This window comes from Nilaparvata lugens, chromosome 3, assembly GCF_014356525.2.
Source record: "Nilaparvata lugens isolate BPH chromosome 3, ASM1435652v1, whole genome shotgun sequence".
NCBI lineage: Eukaryota > Metazoa > Arthropoda > Insecta > Hemiptera > Delphacidae > Nilaparvata > Nilaparvata lugens.
The window spans coordinates 1,065,600-1,090,577 of NC_052506.1; the positions used below are offsets into that span (position 1 = coordinate 1,065,600).

A 24,978-nucleotide genomic window follows, 5' to 3' on the forward strand; every position below is an offset into this window, starting at 1 on the left:
AGCTGCTTGGCTGAGCCTGGCTGAAGGGATCAAATTAACCGACTGGATTGATCTTTCGTCTGTCCGCTAGGCGGAACTACGCCGACCATTGCTGGGTGGAAGATGCTACTGCGGCCGCTCGCACTCCCAACAACGCTGCTATTATTTGCTGTCTCAGCGCCTAGTCCGAGTCAGACAAGCATCCAGCCTGCACTGCGGAGCTAGGTTTAGAGACACCATATAAAAGCACCACCCATCAGCACGGTCCACATCACACCTTGGGTTGGCCTAAGAAGAAGTCAGAATATGACCAAGGAAGGCCAACAGATAGAAAAAATAAAGAATGATACAAAGTTAAGTTAATGGAAAAAGTGCCATTCTAGATGGTTGGAACGGAATCAGTACAGTGCGTCTTATCGCTTTTGGTTCCCCCCTCTCACTCTCTACCTAACTCAGTCTATCTCCGAGGAGGAGGAGAAGGGTGCTATCTCCCGGCAGAGCTGGCTGAGACACCCATCGTCGTTAAAACCGCATCGTTACAACCGCATCAAGTGAGTCAATCCACTTTTATGTATTTTTTCTCGGTCCTCCGTATTTTGTAAACCCCTCAAAGTTACCCCCGTTGTTCACTAGAAATGAAAAGTCCCAAAGCATATTAAGGCTGTGCAAAGGCTAAAAATAAACTTTTTACTCGTGATATTTTTCGATTTGTAATCATCAAGCTATCAAAATGAAAAAGTTTTCTCAGGAAAACATTTTTTTCTGATCATGACTTTTTGAGATATGAGCGCCTAAAGTTTACATTTTGGGACAGAACATTTCAAATTTGGTAAGAGATAAATCCAAGAGATTTGGAGGATGGATTCTTCATGGTATTGTTGATATAGTAAAACAGATTTTCAGAAAATATCAATTTTTAGAAGTTATTCAATTTACCAAAAATAACTCTTAGTTGAGAGTTATTCAAAAATTGATATTTTCAGAAAATCTTTATTTTACTAGATCAACAACACCATGAAGAATTCCATCCTCCAAATCTCATGGATTTATCTCATATAGTTCTTTGTGGTTCGTTTAAACTTTTCAAAAAGAAGTTGTACCAGCATCTTGGTAATTATACAGTTTGAGGGGGGATGACTTGAATCGTTGTAGGTGTGAGCTTGTCAATAATTTGATTGTAAATTGGAACGTGCATAGACCGTTAACATAAACTTCAGTTTGAGAATATGTTTTTGTTATTCTCAGTTATTATTAATTTCTCTTTCATTAGTATTATTATTATTTTTTAATCTTTTTTATTTCATCTATATCTGTCTGCTTGGGAACTCAAAAAATTCTATATAATGTATTCATGAATTTTCATTAATTCAATAACATTTATAAATCATATTTATTGAATTGGCTCAGAAGCAGGTGTAAACAAGAATTGAATTGATTCATATCATTTCTTCAATTTCTCTTCTTCTTCTACTTTTTCATCTCTCTTACTTTTCTCCTTATTTCATTCTCTACTCTCTCTTTTTCATAACATGATCTTTATTATCTACTTATAATTATCTTAATTTATATTATCTAATTTAATTCTATTTTAACTTCCAACAGTTAACTGTTTTTATTTGTAATACTTATATTCTTGTTCATTTGAATACTGTTGTATCTTGTTTACTTGTTTTTTATTGTACTGTTGTTTAGTGCAACGGGTCTATCGAGACCTAGCACGTCATAATAATAATCAATCAATCAATCAATCTTACCGAATTTGAAATGTTCTGTCCCAAAAATTTTAAATTTAGGCGCTTATATCTCAAAAAGTAATGATCAGAAAAAAATGTTTTCCTGAGAAAACTTTTTCATTTTGATAGCTTGATGATATACAAATCGAAAAACTTTGAAAAATATCACAACTAAAAAGTTAATTTTTAGTCTTTGCACAGCCTTAAGAAGGAGAGGAAGGGTTTTGGAAGAAGGGCTTTGGGAAGTGGGTCAGAGATGCATGGACAGGACAGAGATGCATGGAAAAGGCTTGTGGAGGAGGCCAATGCTCTTGAAGGGCCGTAGAGTCAATGAGTAGTATTGGTTTTATGAAGAAATTAATACTTCACAAAGTACCCCCTGGCAGTCCTACACAAACACATAACGGCTTGGAAAATTTATCAAGTTTTCTCCACACAATAGCAGATAGTAGCGCTCCACTACTCTCGACATTACAGTGAGGTCAACGTTGTAATGACAGTGGAGAAACATTGGAAGAACAGCGATGCCGATTCTCTGCCTTGTCGCTGCCTTCTATAGAGGATAGCTGATACCGGTATATCTGGTGTAATATTAACTGTTCATTCTTGTTCAGAAATGTTTATTAAGAGATCAATTAGATTTTATACGTCATGAACATATCTTTTTAATTAATATATAATAAATATTTCTAATCAATTATATTTCTGCATTGTTAAAAAGTCTGGCAACGGTATGAATGATAGACAAGGATAGCAACACCAATGTTAATCAAATACTGCCATTATAACGAGGACCTCACTATAGAGATCATGTGGTCATGCACAAAAATATTTCAAGAATTTTAATAAAACAATATAAAATCTTCTGCACCCTTTATTTTTAAAAAAACTTCAAAATATTTAAAAAGTTTTTTTTTTTTAAATAAAGGGTGCTTTAAGATTTTATATTGTTTTATTAATTTAAAAAGTAGCCCATGTGAATAAAGTGTTTTTTTTCAAGAATTTTACTTACTTGGGAGGCACTGCCGGCTCATTTGCGAACATCTCCGCTGTCGACGTTTCTGGCTTTTTCTGAAACAGAAAGAAATTTAATTCAAGTTAACTGCCATCAAAATTCAACTTCAAGATGTGAATAAAACCATAGAGAAACAATAGCATGAATAGATATCCCATGGCATAGGGCGTTTATGTCGCAATTTTTACTGTTATCTCAAGCTGATAGCCCACGTAGTTCTTTCCCGTGAAGCTGTGTGACGCTGCTAGTCTCTCATATTGTGCCGTTCATACACTCTTACCCGGTCAAAACAGTAAAATTGGACAATAATCGACAGTAATCATCGGCTTGAGATAACAGTAAAAGTTGCGACATAAACGCCCTATACCATGGGATATCTACTTACGCTATTGTTTCTCTATGATCAATAGCCAAAAACTTGTCCATATATTCTAAAAATCCAGGGTATTTCCCGATGTCGGTCTGTAGATGCATACTATTATAAGCCCTTGAGATTTTGTTTTTTATTGTACTGTTGTTTAGTGCAACGGGTCTATCGAGACCTAGCACGTCATAATAAAAATCAATCAATCAATCAATCTTACCGAATTTGAAATGTTCTGTCCCAAAAATTTAAAATTTAGGCGCTTATATCTCAAAAAGTAATGATCAGAAAAAAATGTTTTCCTGAGAAAACTTTTTCATTTTGATAGCTTGATGATATACAAATCGAAAAACTTTGAAAAATATCACAACTAAAAAGTTTATTTTTAGTCTTTGCACAGCCTTAAGAAGGAGAGGAAGGGTTTTGGAAGAAGGGCTTTGGGAAGTGGGTCAGAGATGCATGGACAGGACAGAGATGCATGGAAAAGGCTTGTGGAGGAGGCCAATGCTCTTGAAGGGCCGTAGAGTCAATGAGTAGTATTGGTTTTATGAAGAAATTAATACTTCACAAAGTACCCACTGGCAGTCCTACACAAACACATAACGGCTTGGAAAATTTATCAAGTTTTCTCCACACAATAGCAGATAGTAGCGCTCCACTACTCTCGACATTACAGTGAGGTCAACGTTGTAATGACAGTGGAGAAACATTGGAAGAACAGCGATGCCGATTCTCTGCCTTGTCGCTGCCTTCTATAGAGGATAGCTGATACCGGTATATCTGATGTAATATTAACTGTTCATTCTTGTTCAGAAATGTTTATTAAGAGATCAATTGGATTTTATACGTCATGAACATATCTTTTTAATTAATATATAATAAATATTTCTAATCAATTATATTTCTGCATTGTTAAAAAGTCTGGCAACGGTATGAATGATAGACAAGGATAGCAACACCAATGTTAATCAAATACTGCCATTATAACGAGGACCTCACTATAGAGATCATGTGGTCATGCACAAAAATATTTCAAGAATTTTAATAAAACAATATAAAATCTTCTGCACCCTTTATTTTTAAAAAACTTCAAAATATTTAAAAAGTTTTTTTTTAAATAAAGGGTGCTTTAAGATTTTATATTGTTTTATTAATTTAAAAAGTAGCCCATGTGAATAAAGTGTTTTTTTTCAAGAATTTTACTTACTTGGGAGGCACTGCCGGCTCATTTGCGAACATCTCCGCTGTCGACGTTTCTGGCTTTTTCTGAAACAGAAAGAAATTTAATTCAAGTTAACTGCCATCAAAATTCCACTTCAAGATGTGAATAAAACCATAGAGAAACAATAGCATGAATAGATATCCCATGGCATAGGGCGTTTATGTCGCAATTTTTACTGTTATCTCAAGCTGATAGCCCACGTAGTTCTTTCCCGTGAAGCTGTGTGACGCTGCTAGTCTCTCATATTGTGCCGTTCATACACTCTTACCCGGTCAAAACAGTAAAATTGGACAATAATCGACAGTAATCATCGGCTTGAGATAACAGTAAAAGTTGCGACATAAACGCCCTATACCATGGGATATCTACTTACGCTATTGTTTCTCTATGATCAATAGCCAAAAACTTGTCCATATATTCTAAAAATTCCAGGGTATTTCCCGATGTCGGTCTGTAGATGCATACTATTATAAGCCCTTGAGATTTTGTTTTAAATTTCAGTGCAGCTATTTCACATGTCAATTCCATGGAAGACGATTCTGTGTCTAGGACTTCAACCTTGAAATAATAGACACAGAATCGTCTTCCATGGAATTGACATGTGAAATAGCTGCACTGAAATTTAAAACAAAATCTCAAGGGCTTATAATAGTATGCATCTACAGACCGACATCGGGGAATACCCTGGAATTTTTAGAATATATGGACAAGTTTTTGACTAGCATCATGACAAAAAACGAGAATATTGCAATAATGGGTGATTTAAATAAAAACTCTCTAAAAGATTCTCCAAATTTGAGAAAACTAAAGAAAATCTTGGCACAGCATAGTTTAGATATTGTACAGCTTCCACCAACTCGACAAACTACAGACACAGAAACTAGCATAGATTACTGTATTAAAAACATGATCAGGCCTACAGTCAGGATTATAGATAATGTAAAATCAGATCACAAAGGATTAGAATGCATTTTAGAAAAAAATCCCCACAACCTAGTGGAAGTCTTCAATAATTATTTCTTAAATATAGAGCAGACAGACCGTCAGACATCAAGCACTGCTAATTGTGAATTGGAACAGAGTGATGAGGAATTGCTGGAGGCATACAAGAGAGTGACAGAGAAGGACATGCTTGAAATTTTCGCAAAAACAAAACACAAATACTCAGCAGGTATAGATGGAATCCCAGGGAAACTGCTGTAACATTGTCGAAAGGAAATTGCCTACCCAATCCTACAAATAATCAACTTTTCAATAAGAGAATCAATAGTGCCCGACAGCATGAAGATATCACTTGTCCATCCAAAACATAAGAAGAACTGTAAAACTGACATTGAGAACTACCGACCGATATCAAATCTGCCAACGCCATCTAAATACTTAGAAAAAGCTATATACCTACAGATATTAAACTTTCTCAAAAGAACTAAAAAGATCCACCAATATCAACATGGATTCAGGGACGATAAATCAACTGATACAGCTATAGCAAATTTCATCCACTTAATTACAGAGAACTGGGAGCAAAAAAACAGGGTCTCGGCGGTTTTCCTGGATCTCCGGAAGGCATTTGACTCCTTGGACTGGACGATTCTGCTGTCAGAAATAGAATATATAGGGATACGAGGACAGGCAAAGAAATGACTGGAAAACTACTTAACAAATAGGTACCAAATTGTGGAGCTCAAATATAAGAAATGTGGGAGAAAAATGACTGCTAGGTCTCTGCCCCGGTCTATGAGAAACGGAGTGCCACAAGGATCTGTGCTGGGGCCCTTACTCTTCCTCATTTATATTAATAGCTTGCCTAAAAAACTCCCAAGAGCTTCAGAATGCATACTTTTTTCTGATGACACTACATTAATAATAAATGGAAAAACCCAGGAGGAACTACAGTCACATTATAACACAACAATAGCCTCAACAAAAAAAGCCTTGTTAGAATTAAAATTAAATATAAACAGTTCAAAAAGTACCACAGTAAACTTTCAAACACAGGCAAGGACCATCATGAATGCTGGGAGCCAGTTGAATACTGAGGAGGAGATTTCGGGTTCAGCAAGATTCCTGGGCATAATATTAGATAGAAACTTGACATGGCAGGAGCACATTGAATCACTGTGTAGCAAATTATCCACATCACTCTATGGGATAAGAAGAATAAGGAGTATAGCAGATAAAAGCACTGCAGTGATGGCCTATCATTCATTATTTGCTTCACACATCAGTTTTGGCATAATAGCCTGGGGAAGCGCACCGCACCCATACATAGAACAAATACTGATATTACAAAAGAAATCAATAAGGATTATGAACTGTTTGCCATATGACGCTCACTGCAGGCCTTATTTCAGGAGGGACAGAATCTTTACAGTAGTATCCCTCTATATCTACAAGACAATTCTATATATAAAGAAGTATGTAACGGTTAGGCCATGTAGACACAATATACATGAACACAATACAAGAGGAAAAAACGATTTCGACCTCCCATACAGTAGACTGCTGAAAACACAGAGACAGCCACATACACAGGGTTTCCGCTTTCATAATTGCCTGCCACACGATATAAAAAGTATAAAAGAGCCTAAACCATTTAAGCAAGCTCTAAAAGAATACTTTTTAGACAATCCACTCTATTCACTGAAGGAATTTCCAGTGAAGAGTGTAATTCGCTTCCTTGACGTGCCCCTCATCCTTGTGATGTAGGTGGTGAAATAAAAATGAAATGAAATGATCAAACATACTGAACCAAATAAAAAAACTATACAGAATGAGCATAAATTATTATACACATTTCATAGGTGAATGAAAATATAAAGGAATAAGTGTACTTACATGAATATTGATTTTTTGAAAAACCATTTTACCATAATACATTTATTCATTTATTATTTCTACAAGAGATGACTGATCGGGAGAGAAAAACTAAGGATACTCCTTGTAATATTTCTCTCCCAAATTTAGATTACATTTTGAAAGTTCAAAATATGGTTATGATTTCAAATATTTTTATTTCTAATGTATAAGTTCAACAAATTTCTACGTGAGCACCTTCTGTTGCACATAAAATAACTAGATGATATTCAATTTCACACCATGCATTGTCGATTCATCAGATGATTGATCTAGAGTGATGTCCTCAATTACGGCTTCAATTCTACGTTTTAGTTCATCAATTTTACATAACATCCTTGCATACAACTTATTTTTCACGGCAATACTCTAAATGATAACGTATTTGAACAGTAATAACAGATTTCCTTTCATGAAAATTTCACACATAGATTCCTACTGACGCTCTGTCACCCACACCATTCAGCCGACTGTGTTCCGATGAAGGTCATCACAACTTATAGTAGCTACACCAATATTTGCCACAAAAATAAGCGCGCTACTACTATTTGTTATTTTTTTATTCACCTATGAATTGTGGATCACCATAAAATATACAGTATCACTACACATGATACAGTATCACCACACATGATACAGTATCATCTGCCATGATACACATGATATCATCTAAACTTGATAGACAACTTGATGGGATATCTTGTTATGCTATGTTTACTCTATGGCTCAACCGACCTCGGATCGTTGTATGAAGTTCTCGAGCGCAGTGCACATGGTCTCTGCCTTGTGATTAGTTTTGGCCACCTTCTTCTTGATCTTGGAGCTGTGGGCCTCCAGTTCGGCAAGCCGCTTGTCCTCCGGCAGAGACTTCAGGTATTCCGCGTACGCCGACTCGTACTCTGCCTGCAACTGAATCAAAAATAATACATTAAACACATTTACTATATTGAAATCCACGTTATAATGGCAGTGGAGAAAGATAGGAGAAAAACGTTTCCGATCCTCTGTCTTGTGTCACCTGGTCATATGGGACATATATATGAATCATATATTTATCTCATATTGATCAGGATTTTAGAGTTTTTTAATTAAAAGTTCAATGAACAGTATTTTGTCTTTGAGCAATCTTTGTCATCGACAGAAAGATTGTTTATTTTATTTGTTGTCAATATTAACGTAGCTTCTCTTTGTTTCTAATAACAAACGTGCCGCCTGTGCGACAGATAAAAATATGTACTTGAAATGGCTTTCATGTTTGGCATTGACTGAGTTTATATTAATACCCAAAATTTCATAATGAATTTTCATAATTAAGATGAAATATTTTGTCAATTAATTATCAATTCTACATTGTTAAAGGACGATCTGGCAACAGAGCAAAGCAAGAAAGAGATAGCACTATCCGCTTTGTTGAATGATAGAACCCAAAAAGTATTGGTCCCAAAGTTCCTAGCACCCTCCAGACTACTACCGTAGAGAAAAGATAACCAAAAAAAAAATCCCACTGTATAGACCGTTTATGATCTAAATTTCTATCAACTCAAGCTGATAGTCATTTAGTGAGGTCCACCCACGTTATAATGGCAGTGAAGAAAGATAGCAGAACAGCGTTGCCGATTCTCTGCCTTGCCACTCACCACTTCTATAGAATATAGACTATAACGGTATATCTCATGTAATTAACGGTTCATTCTTGTTTAAAATAATAAATTATATTTTATTCGTAGAGAAAATATATTTTGCTCAAGATACACTGTCATCAGACACCAGTGAATGATTAGATAATAACACTGGAGTATGTTACTGACAATTATCTACTAACAATTTCCAACACATTACTCAAACTTCTATAGAGAAAAGATAGCATAAAAAGATATCCCGTGGTATAGGGCGTTTATGATCCAAATTTCACTGTTAATTCAAACCGAAGTTCCTAGTAGTTCTTTCTGGTGAAGGTATGACACTGGTAGTCTCTCATACTGTGACGTTCTCACATTCTTACCCGGCCAAAACAGTAATAATTGTTGTCGACAGTAATCGGCTTGAGTTAACAAAAATCGGCTTGAAATTTGTAACATAAACGAACTATACCATGAGATATTTTCTTATGCTATATTTTCTCTATGCTAAACGTAACTCAATTTAAATAACATGGAAAGCAACTATATTATTTGACTATGTATCCAACCACCTGTGTTGGAGATAGCTAGAAAGGTAGTAGCTTAGATATAATAGTCCATCTGGAGATGTTGTTCAACGAAAACATTATTATTTGTATTTTTAAATCATGTTTGAAGTTTGAACAAGTTTTTACCCGGCCAAAACAGTAATAATAGACAGTAGTCGACAGTAATCGGCTTCAGTTAACAAAAATCGGCTTGAAATTTGTAACATGAACGACCTATAACATGGGATGTCTTCTTGTGCTAGCTTTCTCTATGCTCATCATGCATGACACATAATCACCATAAAATGATACAGTATCACCACACATGATACACTATACAGTATCAACACGATATGATACAGTATCACCACACATGACACAGTATCACCACATATGATACAGTATCAACACAATACTAGTAGTTCTGTGAACAGTGGACCTCGCGCAGTTATATTATATCCATTCTGGGTCCATTGCTTTTTATTCTTTATACAAATGATTTGCAATCGTCTGTCCCAGTAGAGGTGGGTATCACATTATACGCTGATGACACAACAATAATGTTCAACAACAACAGGAGGTGGAAGCAAATCTACAGACAAATTCTGTTGTACAATATAATAATGAATCATTATTGTCAGTGAACCCTAAAAAAAGTAAGTGCCTTCAATTTGGTTTCAAACATTATGTATTTGAACCAGTAATTAGCATGGTGATTCTATTGTGGAGAATGTGACAGAGGCGAGTCTGTTGGGACTGATTGTGGATAAGGATCTCTCATGGAATGCCCATACTGACAGACTAGCAAAATGGCATACAATATGAAAAATATTAAAAAAGATGATGATTTAATAGCTGCCTTAACACAACTGTTTGATAAGCAAGAGGCTAAGTTAAATGCTAGGTTTGATGAGATGAAGCAAGAATTTGCTAGCATTAGACTAGAGCAGGTAGTATAAACCTTCTATTGAAAATGCACATGAAACATTGAAAGATAATCATGAAGATGAAAACAAATTGAAGCATGATAATAGTAGTGTTAAGTTACAAGATCAACTCATTCAAGTTTCTGACAATGTAGGCCTAGTTACTGTTGTTGAAAAAGTCAACCTAATGAGATAGTAGAATTGAGTAAAGAAGTAGGTAGGGAGTTGTCTTCACTGAAAGTCAACTATCATGAAAGTAATATTGCTACATTGAAGGTTAGGAAAACTATAAATAAAGTGAATGATTACATGAGACAGGTTTCTGTAGAGGTTAGGAAAAATGTAAACAAAATGAATCTTGCTTTGAGTCAAGTTGATGAGTTCAACTTTCAACTGAAAATTGAAAAGGTGTATGCAATGCATTCTCAAGTGAACATGACTAACTTTTGTAGGCAAAACGGCTTTGTTGAAACAAAGGAACCCATGAATAAAATCATGCTATTGAAGAAAACAAAACGCAAAGTTTCCATTGATGTATTAGTATTCAAAGGTTGTTTCAAGTTGCTTACTTACAAGATGATGACAGTGAATCTCATGATGAAAGGGTATTCCCCAACACACAATGATTAGGAATCCTGTGTTATGCCGGGATTCAGAATAGCATAATCGCTACACAGTGTATGGTAAGAGTCCATAATTGTGTCTTTTTTCTTTCCTGTAGCCTATTTTTCTTGGCCCTAAATCTTTTCAATTTTCGATTCTTTCCTGTCTTTGTGTAATGTTCAGTAAAATTCTTCTATGATGCATATCTTAACCAATCTTGTCCATAGTCATTTAAATTTGTATTTCTTCTGAAATAATATTAGAAGTTGAAATAGTAGCTTATTTTCCTAATCTTTAAATTGTTGATAAAACTTAACTTTTCTAAAATCTATCCATTGTAGTGTAAATAATTGTTTGCTTGTGGTATATTTTTTCATCATGTATTACATATTTTAATCATGTCTATTTTTTTTTAGGTATTATATTAGGTAATTAGGTTTTTCAGAGCAATTTTGTCCCATGTTCTCATCTTTCATTGCATATCGTGCCATAAGCCATATGTAATTAGGTTATAGTTTTCTTCTGGGCTTTTAACCCATTTTGCATTTTATTTTTCTTTGCTGTCCAATACTTTGGATTTTTGGTAGACAAGTAGGTGTGATTCTTTTAGAGGTGTGGGCGTGAACCACATACGGCTGGACTCGATTATCTGACCTACTTGTTTGCGATATAAAAACCTTATGACTGCAACAACAAATGTTTGTAAAACCTTTTGCATACTTTTGTTTTTGTGGTCTGATACTAGAGTCTGCTATCACATTGCCTTACAGACATCTAGGAACTATCCACCCAGTCACAATAGTCAACATTTTTTTTTCCTTCACCAGTTGTTTTTGTGGGAGTGATAGCTCACAATTATAACAAATTAGAGTCATACTTGGAATTTACAAAATTCCATAGTAGTATATTTTATTAATATACTTCCTCATGAAAGTTCAGTACTGACATGTAGGATAGGCTCTAATTAATCTTTCTCTTCTTTGTATTGTTTTAGGGAATTTATTTACCCAGTTTTCTTTTTCTATTTTTGTATTTTTTAGGGAACTTATTTACCCATATTTCATGTGATCATCTTTGTATTATAATCTTGAAATGTTTATACTTATTATACAGTCTTTAAATTTAAATTATTAAAAAAAAATAAATAAATGGTTCAATTTAAAACGTTTTGTTATATTATTATTTGAAATAAGTGTTTTGTGATTGATATCTTTTTCAAAATTTTTAAAACTGTTTGTTCTATAAATTTTGATATGATTGATTATCGTTTGAAATGGATGCTGGAGTGTATGTAGAATTTTTAGTGGGGTTTGTTGATTAGAATTTTGCTGGTATGTGATTGTTTTTTGAGATGGAAACCCATTATTGCCTAAAGAAGGAATAACAGAGGTTATGACTTAGAGAGGCAGTAATGAGATAATATTTTTTGTGTTGATTACTTATGTTGATTGCCATAGATGCAAAATGATGATTACTTATGAATATTGTTTGCCTTTGAAGCAAAATATTATTGATGTTTTGAATGATTTCTTGTTTAATGATTGATAGTAAAGTTTTGTCATGAAATGTAGTTTGTGTTTAGAACATTGAAAAGTCGAAATAAACTATAGTATCCAACAAACGATGATTAACAATATTAAATAATTTGCTTTTTATACAATTTTTGAAAACAAAATTAAAACTAAATAATTTTGAAACCCTGAATGATAAATCATAAATGTGAAATGAACTTGCTATAAATGAAATGTTATACTAAATGATAATGAAATGCAGATATATTATGAAATGATTGTGAATAGAAGACCAATTGTCTGAAATTATTGAAATATGTATTGAAATTAAATTTTTTGTTGTGATAATCTGATGTTTTTTACAATTTTGATAATGATACAGGGTGTTATGAAATTCTATTTCTATTTTGAAGAATGGATTAAATTTTGATAATTGAACAGTGAATAGATGAAAATGATTTTTTTTTTTAAATTTATCATTGATATGTCCATATTTCACATTTATGTATTGCTGACTGTATAATAAGATGTTAACAAATTTCAATTTCATAAATACTTAAAAATAATTTTCATGTGTATTAGATTGTATTGATAGCCTAATCAAGTTTTTCTTCTTAGTTTATAAGCATTTTAAGATAACAGGTACAGCACAGACATTAACATTGAAATAGTTATCATGTGAATCTCGAAATCAGCAACAAGTTAACGCCATGAAGAGTGTTAAGAACATTTGGGTGATTTTCGAACTAGTGTGACTCATCTACGCTGCGGCCTACACCAATAACTACGCCAAAATCTACGCTGATGACAATGCATGCGCCAATGCCAATAGCTACGCCAATGCCTGCACCAATGCCAATAGCTACGCCAAAATCTGCGCCAATGCTGATGCCAAAGCCAATAACTATGCCAATGTCAACACCAATATCAACACCAATAACTACGCCAAAATCAATGCTGATGCCTACACTAATAACTACGCCAATATCAACACTAATAACTACGCCAAAATGCCAAAATCTGCGCCAATGCTGCACCAATGCCTGCGCCAATGCTGATGCCAACACCAAAATCAACGCCGATGCCTGTGCTGATATCAATGCCTGCGCCAATGCCAATAGCTACGTCAATGCCTGTGCCAATGCCAAAATCTGCGCCAATGCTGCACCAATGCCAATAGCTACGCCAATGCCTGCGCCAATGCTGATGCCAACACCAAAATCAACGCCGATGCCTGTGCTGATGTCAATGCCTGCGCCAATGCCAATAGCTACGCCAATGCCAAAATCTGCGCCAATGCTAATGCCAATGCCTGCGCCAATGCCAATGCCTGCGCCAATGCCAATATCAACGCCGATGCCAAAGCCGACACCAAAGCATATGCCAATAGCAATGCCAATGCTTATTGCTGACTCTGTATCTCAAACTTCAACACTACTGCATTACCTGGAGGTAATTGCCATCCATGTTCACATTCACAACTTTGAATTCAGAAGAACAGTCACAGTATCATGAAAGAATTGATTCAAAAATCCTCTCCTAAATTATTCCTGTATGCAGAACTCTAAACCTTGAAAGCTGAAAATATCAAAAAACCAAACCTTACCTAAATTAATCCTCACCTAAATTAATCCTGTATGCAGCATCTATCTCTTTTCCAAAAAAACGAATTACATTGTCATTTCAAGCCTGAAATGTACATTGTATAATTACAAATATGATACAAAATTTATGTGACTCTGTATTGAATTTGGAATGCAGCCGTCTACTACAAACATGAAGCAATACTAACTGAGATGTCACCTGTATCGAGTTTGATATGCATCAGTCGACTACAAGTATCAGCCCAACACTACGTGCATCCAGATCAGCCAACACTTAACGTCATCACATTGGAGTCACACTTAACTGAAAATCATACTGAGTGCCTTAACGGACTGTTTTCCAAAATGTGCATCAATAAAATCAACCGCGTCAATAGTGAAAGAAATGAACATTTTTTGATTTATTGAAATTTTATGTGAAAATTAAATGTAACAATTCATCAATTCATTTAAAAAAAAAAAAAATAATAATATTTTTTTTATTCAACATACTAATTTTTTTATGCAATAAAAATTGAATTTTTCTATCTATTAAATTATGTGCAATTTCAAAAAAAAAAAACTATTCTTTATATATTAAACTTTCTGTTGAGATATTTTTCTTTAAATTATAAAGCTAAATCAAAAGTAATATTGATATTCTATATTTTGAGATATTGTTTGGAAACATATAACAAACGCTATTGATGAATTTTTATAATAATTTTCAATATGTTTGGATGACATGTAATGTTTTTCTAGAAAAAATTGTTACTGTTCTCAAATTTAAATTTCAACAATTTTCATTAGGGTCAATGTAAATTTTTTCTTTAAATTTTCAAACAGTAAAATTTTTTTTATGTCAAGAGGGGGGTATTTGTAATATTACATTTTTTCTCACATTTGAATCGAATCTTCAATTCGAGATCTATGAAACTTTATAGTAAATGTCAGAGTCATCAATAGACGGACAAATTTTTTGACGGAGAATTTATTATCGTAAATGTTTGTTGCATTGTTCCATGGTGTCACCGAGGCAGGGTTAACAAATTACTAGATAAATCGTTTATTTAAATAGAATATATATATAAATTTAAAATAACATTTTCAAAATAAAGTTTTATTGAGAACAGATGTAGAATGTGAATTCTAAACTTGTAAATTATAATTTTTTGGTGACGTGTCTGTAAAAATCGATACTGAACGAGGCGTTGGCTTCGTGACTTGCAACTTATGTCTTTTCCTGTTCCTTCTTCTCTAGAAAAATGGCTGGCTACAAGTGTTGTCGTGGAGTTTTGCTCTAAATCATTTTCGTTTATTAATGTTTTAAATTGAGTTTTATATAAATTTTTACGTTCTGTTTTGTTCATAATTAGCTATTAGTGTAGTCAAGCCAATAGCCACTGTGTTTCAACTGTAAACTAGATAAGTATTTTAGTTCGTAGTTACTCTAAATAATTAGGCTTAAGATATATACTCTTTGTGTATTTGTGTAATTTCATCTGAAGATTATAAGTTAATTTGCTCTGAAAACTGGATTTCTCATTCATAGGCAATAGATCCATTCACAGTTTATCAAGAATCTATTTCATTGGAGCCGACAACTATCCTTAGGTTGATAGGTGTTAAATGCTATTCCAACCGTGTAAGGAAAAATTGGTAGCACGGCAAATGGCAATGGAGAAAGATGAGATAAAAACGTTTCCGATCCTCTGTCTTGTGTCACCTGGTCATATGGGACATATATATGAATCATATATTTATCTCATATTGATCAGGATTTTAGAGTTTTTTAATTAAAAGTTCAATGAACAGTATTTTGTCTTTGAGCAATCTTTGTCATCGACAGAAAGATTGTTTATTTTATTTGTTGTCAATATTAACGTAGCTTCTCTTTGTTTCTAATAACAAACGTGCCGCCTGTGCGACAGATAAAAATATGTACTTGAAATGGCTTTCATGTTTGGCATTGACTGAGTTTATATTAATACCCAAAATTTAGCTTTTGGGGCAGAGCTCGTTTGTTAGGACTGTGAGTAAAGTCCGGCTGATCCAGTGAAAAAGGTTAGACTTCGTTTCGTTTTATAATACAGTTATTCTATCACAGATGGGGCAGTTTAAAAATAATTGTATTATTAAGGGAGACGGGTTCTGAGCCTATTCATTGGTTCAGTTAATTTTTGTTCTTTACTTACTTATACTTACTTACTTGAATACTTGAAGTTCTCCCACTAGAAGCACATCAGCGCCGTGGTCGTCATTAATTAGTCATTCTAATCCCGTCTCCAGTCGTCGATGTGGCCAAGTCATTTTAAAATACTAACTGTAAAGTCGCGATTAAACCAGTGAATGCCAAAGGGGGAAGCCATCTTCAAAAGGTAGGTGTTATCCTTTTTGAGTTTCCTTTTTATATTTTCCATAACCACAAAGATTGTATCTTTAGCAGCAGCGAGTAGTTTTTCCAAAAATTTCATATTGATATTGTTTTTTTTAATAAAATTAATCTTGTTCTGTTTAAATGTAAAATATGTTGAAGACTCATTGAAGTTCTAGTTATTCTGTTCTCTTTTGTTATCATAGTTCTTTTCCTTGCTTACACTTGTCAATTTCCTCTATAGACAGTAGCTGACAAAGGTTTATTGATGTAATATTAACTGTTCATTCTCGTTTAAAATAATCAATTATATTTTATAAAGCAAGAAATTATATTTTTCAACAATTTCATAATTAAGATGAAATATTTTGTCAATTAATTATCAATTCTACATTGTTAAAGGACGATCTGGCAACAGAGCAAAGCGAGAAAGAGATAGCACTATCCGCTTTGTTGAATGATAGAACCCTTTGTTCCTAGCACCCTCCAGACTACTACTGTAGAAAAAGATAACCAAAGAAAATATCCCACTGTATAGACCGTTTATGTTCTAAATTTCTATCAACTCAAGCCGATAGTCCTATAGTGAGGTCCACGTTATAATGGCAGTGAAGAAAGATAGCAGAACAGCGTTGCCGATTCTCTGCCTTGCCACTCTCCACTTCTATAGAATATAGACTATAACGGTATATCTCATGTAATTAATGGTTCATTCTTGTTTAAAATAATAAATTATATTTTATTCGTAGAGAAAAAATATTTTTCTCAAGATACACTGTCATCAGACATCAGTGAATAATTAGATAATAATTATAGAGTATGTTACTGTCAATTATGTACTAACAATTTCCAACACATTACTCAAACTTCTATAGAGAAAAGATAGCATAAGAAGATATCCCGTGGTATAGGGCGTTTATGATCCAAATTTCACTGTTAATTCAAACCGAAGGTCCTAGTAGTTCTTTCTGGTGAAGGTATGTGACACTGGTAGTCTCTCATACTGTGACGTTCTTACACTCTAACCCGGCCAAAACAGTAATAATTGTTGTCGACAGTAATCGGCTTGAGTTAACAAAAATCGGCTTGAAATTTGTAACATAAACGAACTATACCATGAGATATTTTCTTATGCTATCTTTTCTCTATGCTAAACGTAACTCCATTTAAATAACATGGGAAGCATCTCTATTTTAAAAACGTACATTTGGAATAGGTCAGAAGGTCTAAGCTCAGATGAGGAAGCATATAGAGTAGTCATTAAACCAACTAAATTCAATACCTCAACCAGACATTTGATCGATATATAAAATTTATGTTTGTATGCTGAAATTATTATCACTAACTTCATATCACTATACTAAAAAAAATGTATATATATATTTTTTCTTTTATTCCATGTTATTCAAAATATCAGCCAACGAATATTACTTATTAACTAATCAAATTTGAAACTGGAACTTCATCATAGCTGTAGTTTTGGCTGTCATTGTTGTTACAACTTTAGCCGACAGATAGTGCTGTCGGAGGAGAACTGTGAATATAAGCCAGCTGTTTCTGTTTACTTTTTAGATTATGTTGTAACACATTGTTTGGTCACATACGTTTTTAATTATAAATTATTTTATTAGCAGTTTTTATTTAAAATGTAGGTGAAGGAAAAATGTTGTGAATATCACGAGTGAAAAATGTTTTTCTCCCTCAAGAGAATTGTTGCCCACGGCTTCGCCTCGGGCTTCAAACTTTTCCCTCAGGGAGAAAAAACAGCACTTTTCACTCTAGATATACAAATAACTATTGCTCAAGATACACTGTCATCAGACACCAGTGAATGATTAGATAATAACTATGGAGTATGTTACTAACAATTTCCAACACATTACTCAAACTTCTATAGAGAAAATATAGCATAAGAAGATATCCCGTGGTATAGGGCGTTTATGATCCAAATTTCACTGTTAATTCAAGCCGAAGGTCCTAGTAGTTCTTTCTGGTGAAGGTATGTGATACTGGTAGTCTCTCATACTGTGACGTTCTTACACTCTCACCCCAACAAAACAGTAACAGTTGTCGACAGTAATCGGCTTGAAATTTGTAACATAAACGAACTATACCATGAGATATTTTCTTATGCTATCTTTTCTCTATGCTAAACGTAACTCAATTTAAATAACATGGAAAGCAACTCTATTATTTGTCTATGTATCCAACCACCTGTGTTGGAGATAGCTAGAAAGGTAGTAGCTTAGATATAATAGTCCATCTGGAGATGTTGTTCAACGAAAACGTTATTATTTGTATTTTTAAATCATGTTTGAAGTTTGAACAAGCTTTTTACCCGGCCAAAACAGTAATAATAGACAGTAGTAGCAGACAGCAGTCTATAATAGTGCATAATATATTAGACTGCTGCAGACATCAGTCTAATATAGACAGCAGTAATCGGCTTCAGTTAACAAAAATCGGCTTGAAATTTGTAAACGACCTATGAACTTTGTAACGACATGAACGACCTATAACATGGGATGTCTTCTTGTGCTAACTTTCTCTATGCTCATCATGCATGACACATAATCACCATAAAATGATACAGTATCACCACACATGATACACTATACAGTATCAACACGATATGATACAGTATCACCACACATGATACAGTATCACCACATATGATACAGTATCAACACAATACTAGTAGTTCTGTGAACAGTGGACCTCGCGCAGTTATAAACCACAGTCTCCAGCCTCCTCTTATACTGTCCATCAGAGTAAATCCTTTCTGTATGTCGTATCGGCGAGATATCGGTGTGAAAACGGCTAATGGCTGTTGGGGTAGGTGTATCAAAAATGCTAACATCAAAAGCTAATCTCTTTCAAGACATACTCGCAACAGGTCAGCCAGAGTTCAACGCAGAAAAAGGTCGAGAGACAATACTGTATGTTATTTTAGTTATTAATTGTATGCGTTATTGCATGCAATCAATAGTTCATTTAATCTATATAAATAAAAATTGAGCCTCAAATTTTGACATTCAATAACTTTTTTATGTGTGCACCAAATTGGATGATTTTTTTAGTTTTGTTCGTTATGTTCAGGACCAGGTTTATGGCCTATCAAATTCATAATCCGACTTTAGGACTCTTTACTACGGTTCTTCAAAGTTTGCATGTAATCCTTATGGGAGAAGATTTGTGAGCTGGCCACACACAGAAATAAAAACCAGCTGTTATAATCATTGCGTCATCCAACAGCCGTCGGTAGATCTGTTTTTCAATTTTCTTTCTACTGATTCACAAAATTTTAATTCTTAATAATGCCGCGGTACGAACGACGTCCGAACTTGGTTTGATGAGCCCGAAATGCTATAAATTTAGAATATGCACGGGAAAATAACCTTATAACCTTAACCTTATAATCTTAACCTTATTCTTTTTTGAAACTTTTATTTATAAAAATTTGGAAGAAGACAGTTTTGGGCTATGCCTGTTGTCTTCTCCCAATCATATTATATTTATTATGATCTGTAATTGCCAATAAAATAAAAATAAATAAAAATCAGCAGCAAGGAGATATACCATTCAATTCCCAGCAAGCTGCATTCAACTATAACTAAAAATAAGAACTGCTGCACAACTAACTAAGCACAGGAAGTTCATATTGACATAAAAATGTAAATACTGATTGTTGAATAATTTTCATAAAAATATAGTGCATCTGATTAAGCTAAGGCTAAGTACAACTGAGGAAGCGCGGCTTGGTGATACAAAGTGTTGATCTTATAGAGATTGCCTTATCACACCGTTCCACGCCATGCCCTATTTAGAGTGTGTGAGCTCTTCCATTCAAACCAATAAGCAAGATGCACCTGGATGCAAAATGCCGCATCGCGCCTCCTCAGGTGTGCATCCAGCTAAAGTTTGCCATGAGATGCATTAACTATTTGGCGGTACGAAGTTCGCCGGGCCAGCTAGTAGATAAATAATTTTACTTCCCGGGGCCAGTTTCCATGGGATGTCATCTTATGCTATCTTTTCTCTATGATATTACTAACTACATTTTTAAATGATACCGATGTGCCAGCTTACCTTCTTGAGCCGGTCGTTAAACTCTGACTTGTGTAGGCTGGTCATCGACTTCCACTTCTCGGAGCATTCCTTCATCTTCTGCTTCTGACTGCCGTCTGAGCATCCTTTCAGGTGTTCGCTGCAGAACAGCTGATAGGCCGAGTTGGGCGGTTTCACCGGCTTGCCACAAGCTCTGCGACATAAACACAATAAACAAATGCCATTATTAATCTATGTCATACACAGGGTGAGCATAAATTATTGAACACATTTCATGGGTGAATAAAAAAACGAATAACTGTGTGTACTTACATGAATACTAGTAATTCTGTGAACAGTAAGCCTCACGCAGTATTCTCATCCACAAGTACCTGATTGAAACTATAGACCTTATGGAAATACAGCAATAGACTGGCTTCTCCACAAATCTGTGTAATCACTTGTCAGCTGATTTATGATGAATAATTCTAGTCTGATTTTTACTCTGATATTGGCGTATGAAGGAGGCTCCTTTTTCCTTTTACATTATCCTTGAAATGCAAAATTTCCAAAAACCTTGTATATACGTCGACGCGCAATTAAAAAAGGAACATATCTGTCAAATTTCATGAAAATCTATTACCGCGTTTCGCCGTAAATGCGCCAAAGTCAAATAAGTCCACTTTCTTTGGCAGAAACATAGGGAGAAATTGTCTCACTGACCACCAAATCCCTCCTGGACACAGCTGTTTATAAACAGTTGTACCAACATAAGTATTAAAGATTTTTGTTTGAGATTTTCAGGCTATATGCAGAACAAGATGGCCAATCTAATAAAGCAATCTCCGGAAAAAGGGCATATAGTTCTATGTGCATTTTTTCCGTATACCGCCTCAATTATGAAAATTTGTATGAAATAATAAGAAGATACTTTCCACAAGTGATTGTATTTATTGTAATAAATAAACGAATTATAAACAAAAACCAACAATCAATATTGGATCAGATATACAGTTTAGAGTGAATCTCTTTCCAGATTAACATCGATAAAATAATATTAAAAAAGCTAGCAATTAACTACTCACCTATCGTAGATGTTCTTCTCTTCTTTCAACAAAACTGACTTGAAATCATTTAATGTGCACTGCTCAGGGTTTGTCGCTTGGAAAGCTCTCATTTTTGCCTGAAAACAAAGAATAATAATTATCCATCATATATTAAAATAAAGGAAAGAACTGGCTTATACAAGTACGAGATAGAAAATTCACGCATCATCACGTCTGAACTACTGGACTGATTAACTTGAAATTTTGCATATAGATTCTCAACTAACCGAGGATGGTAATAGGCCTATTCTCAGTTCTTCAAGATTTCATTAAGTCAAGTTTCAAGTTGTCAGTTTGGTTAAAGTATTAAAATAGACCCTTGCGGAGCACGGGTGACCTGCTAGCAAGCAATAAACCTTCCTCAAGTTTTAGGTACATTTCAATAGGAGTATTTAAATATTTATTTCCAGAGAGAGAGAAAGAGATTAGATTAGATTTCTTTATTTATGTATGTTTCAATATTTACTGGCTTATACACTAATTTACATTAAATGACGGTAATGCTAATTATTCAACGAATTTTACAAAGTATAGATAATTAATCAATGTGGATAAAGATTAAACGCAATTTATTTTTTTTTCATTTATTTATTATTATAAATGGAACAAACGTTATAGGGTGTGATTTAATTAAGATTTTAGAAATTGATTGAGTAATAATTACGATATACAATACTAAAGAACAGAAAATGTTGAGATGAGATGATGAATATGTATTATGTAAGATGGATGAATGAATGGAATGAAGAATGGAAAGGAAGGGAGATTAGAATAATGGTCATGCAGTGCTCTAGGGTTGGACAGACTCAGTCATTTTTTCTATAAGATATTTTTTCCAAATACAAGATAAAGCCCGCTCGGCTCTCAATGCATCTAATAGAGTTGGGAAGTTTATTCCAATCACGACAAGCACTGACAAGGAACGATTTAGAATAGATAGTAGTTCGGTGATTAGGTATCCTAGCCCCCAGTTTTTCGTACGTCGGTTAACGTTTAATCAGAATTTTTAATTCTGATTAGTTGGCACCATTTTAACCGCGATTAGTTAAACGAAGAAAATTTGGTGGCACAAAGGTAAAAATCGAAAAATAACGCTGGTTAAACTAATCAGCGACGTAAAAGATTTTTAACAGGCCATTCAGGGGGAATTAAATCCAACTAATGCCGGTTGGGTACCTACTGCTACTGATAGCTGTCTTGCTATTAGTTTTTGGTAAAAAAAACTAAAAAATTCAAAGTATGGGCTAAATATATAGATGAATTTCATTCATTAATAAAATAGAGAAGTGTATTTAGCTGATATTATAAATCAAAATTAGATTCTGATTTTTGAGGTTAGTTTTCGATCTTTTGTCGTCTGTTAGCAACATAGCACTTGACACTGGCGACAGACAGAGCATTTTTATGGCGCATTCCTCTGTATTGAATGGTCAAATTCACCGCTTCAATAACATAACCTCATTTTTTACCTTAAAACATAGGCCTACCTATCATTATCAGTTTTCTATTATGTAAATATTCTCTCTTATTAGAATTGAAATCAAACTCACTTTTTCTTTGTCTAATAATATTGGACCATGATCAGTTTGTTAATATTTTTTCAGTTTCAAATTCACCGCTTCAATAACATAGCCTCAATTATTTTGTGTCAGTTAAATTACAGTGTTGCCGGATTGTGAAACCGTTAAAATCTTGGTTAGTTAACCGGTAAACTTAATCGGGATTAAAAACTAACCGATCTTGATGGAATAGAAATGAGTCCGTAAAACTAACGCTGATTTGTTAATTGACGTTAATTTCCATATTTAACAGACGGGCGTGCAACTAGGCCTATGCCTAGCTCCGCAGTGCAGAGCTTTCAGCAATGCTTGGCTGAATCGGATTAGGCGCTGAGACAGCAAATAATAGCAGCGTTGGTGGGAATGCGAGCGGCCGCAGTAACATCTTCCACCCAGCAATGGTCGGCGTAGTTCCGCCTAGCGGACAGACGAAAGATCAAACCAGTTGGTTATTTGATCCCTCCACCCCAGGCTCAGCCAAGCAGCCGAGACAATAGAACAATGGAGTGGCGGTCTTATTCGCGTTCATCAGCAGTTTTCTTTCTCACGATTATTTTGATGTTTGTGTGTCATAATAACTCCAGTCACCAGTAAAAAGTTACCAGAAACGTGGTATACTACCATATTAATGACTTTTCATGATGATTTTCAATTATTTAAAAACATTGTTGACATTCTGAGCCTTTAGGCTAAACTTGGGGTCGCTGAGAACGAATCTGCAATCAGAATTTCTCTATCACGAAAAATAACGAAAAAAATCCAGCTGTTGATCTTCCGGCAACCGTTAACAGTCATCCTGCAATGCGGCCGACTTCCAAGCCAGACACCCATCTCGAATGACAACAACGCCAAGCTGTAAACCTAGCTCCGCAGTGCAGGCTGGTTGCTTGGCTGAATCGGACTAGGCGCTGAGACAGCAAATAATAGCAGCGTTGGTGGGAATGCGAGCGGCCGCAGTAACATCTTCCACCCAGCAATGGTCGGCGTAGTTCCGCCTAGCGGACAGACGAAAGATCAAACCAGTCGGTTATTTGATCCCTCCAGCCAGGCTCAGCCAAGCAGCCGTGACAATAGAACAATGGAGTGGCGGTCATATTCGCATTCATCAGCAGTTTTCTTTCTCACGATTATTTTGATTTTTGTGTTGCCTATAAACTCCAGTCACCAGTAAAAAGTTTCCAGAAACGCGATGTACTACCATATTAATGACTTTTCATGATGATTTTTAATTATTAAAAAACATTGTTGACATTCTGAGCCTTTAGGCTAAACTTGGGGTCGCTGAGAACGAATCTGCAATCAGAATTTCTCTATCACGAAAAATAACGAAAAAATCCTGCAATGCGGCCGAAACACTTCCAAGCCAGACACCCATCTCAAATGACAACAACGCCAGCTGTAAGAAACCATCCAGCACTGCGGCGCTAGGTTAAGAAACCATCCTGCACTGCGGCGCTAGGTTAAGAGCCAGTTCTAGTATGGGAAGCGTCTATCCTCCTACCATCGGAAACAAATTTAAAATCATTTAAATTCAAAAGAGAGAGAATCGTACTCACCATATATTCGTTCTCCTTTTCTACGGTGTATTTTATCCATACGAATTTCTTCCTTTCACTCATATTCTGCCATTTTGCTTTGCATTTGACTAGAAACGCTTTCTGGTCAAAGTTCTCGTCTTGTTCGTGTTTTTTCAGTCTTTCATCGCAGTAGAGCTATTAAAAATAGAAAACACCTATTTTAATGCAATGAGTTACAAAATAATAGTATTTTAAAATTATTGTAATTAATAAAACAATGATGACCTCATTACAATGAGATAATGACAGTCAAAGAATACAGACAGAGAACATATATTTTATATAATGTTTGGGCTGAAAATTGGACTTAAATTCAAAAGTGTATGGAACATAACCTACTTTTTGGACTATTTATA

The 24,978-nt window shown here is 34.6% G+C and overlaps 1 protein-coding gene across 3 annotated transcripts in view; it reads right to left on the minus strand.

Moving 5' to 3' along the window:
- The window catches only part of LOC111054702 (nucleolar transcription factor 1-A-like), a 68,212-nt gene that overhangs the window by 12,068 nt on the left and 31,166 nt on the right, over window positions 1-24,978 (minus strand). For 2 of the 3 annotated variants that reach the window (XM_039422580.1, XM_039422581.1), the window contains exons 9-13: window positions 24,602-24,757; window positions 21,466-21,563; window positions 20,423-20,594; window positions 7,905-8,078; window positions 4,299-4,357 (exon numbers count right to left, since the gene is read on the minus strand). In XM_039422580.1, coding sequence (XP_039278514.1) covers window positions 4,299-4,357; window positions 7,905-8,078; window positions 20,423-20,594; window positions 21,466-21,563; window positions 24,602-24,757 — 659 coding nt within the window. Of the gene's footprint in view, window positions 1-2,724; window positions 2,784-4,298; window positions 4,358-7,904; window positions 8,079-20,422; window positions 20,595-21,465; window positions 21,564-24,601; window positions 24,758-24,978 lie in introns of all 3 variants that reach the window. The other variant, XM_039422582.1, reaches the window with a different exon arrangement.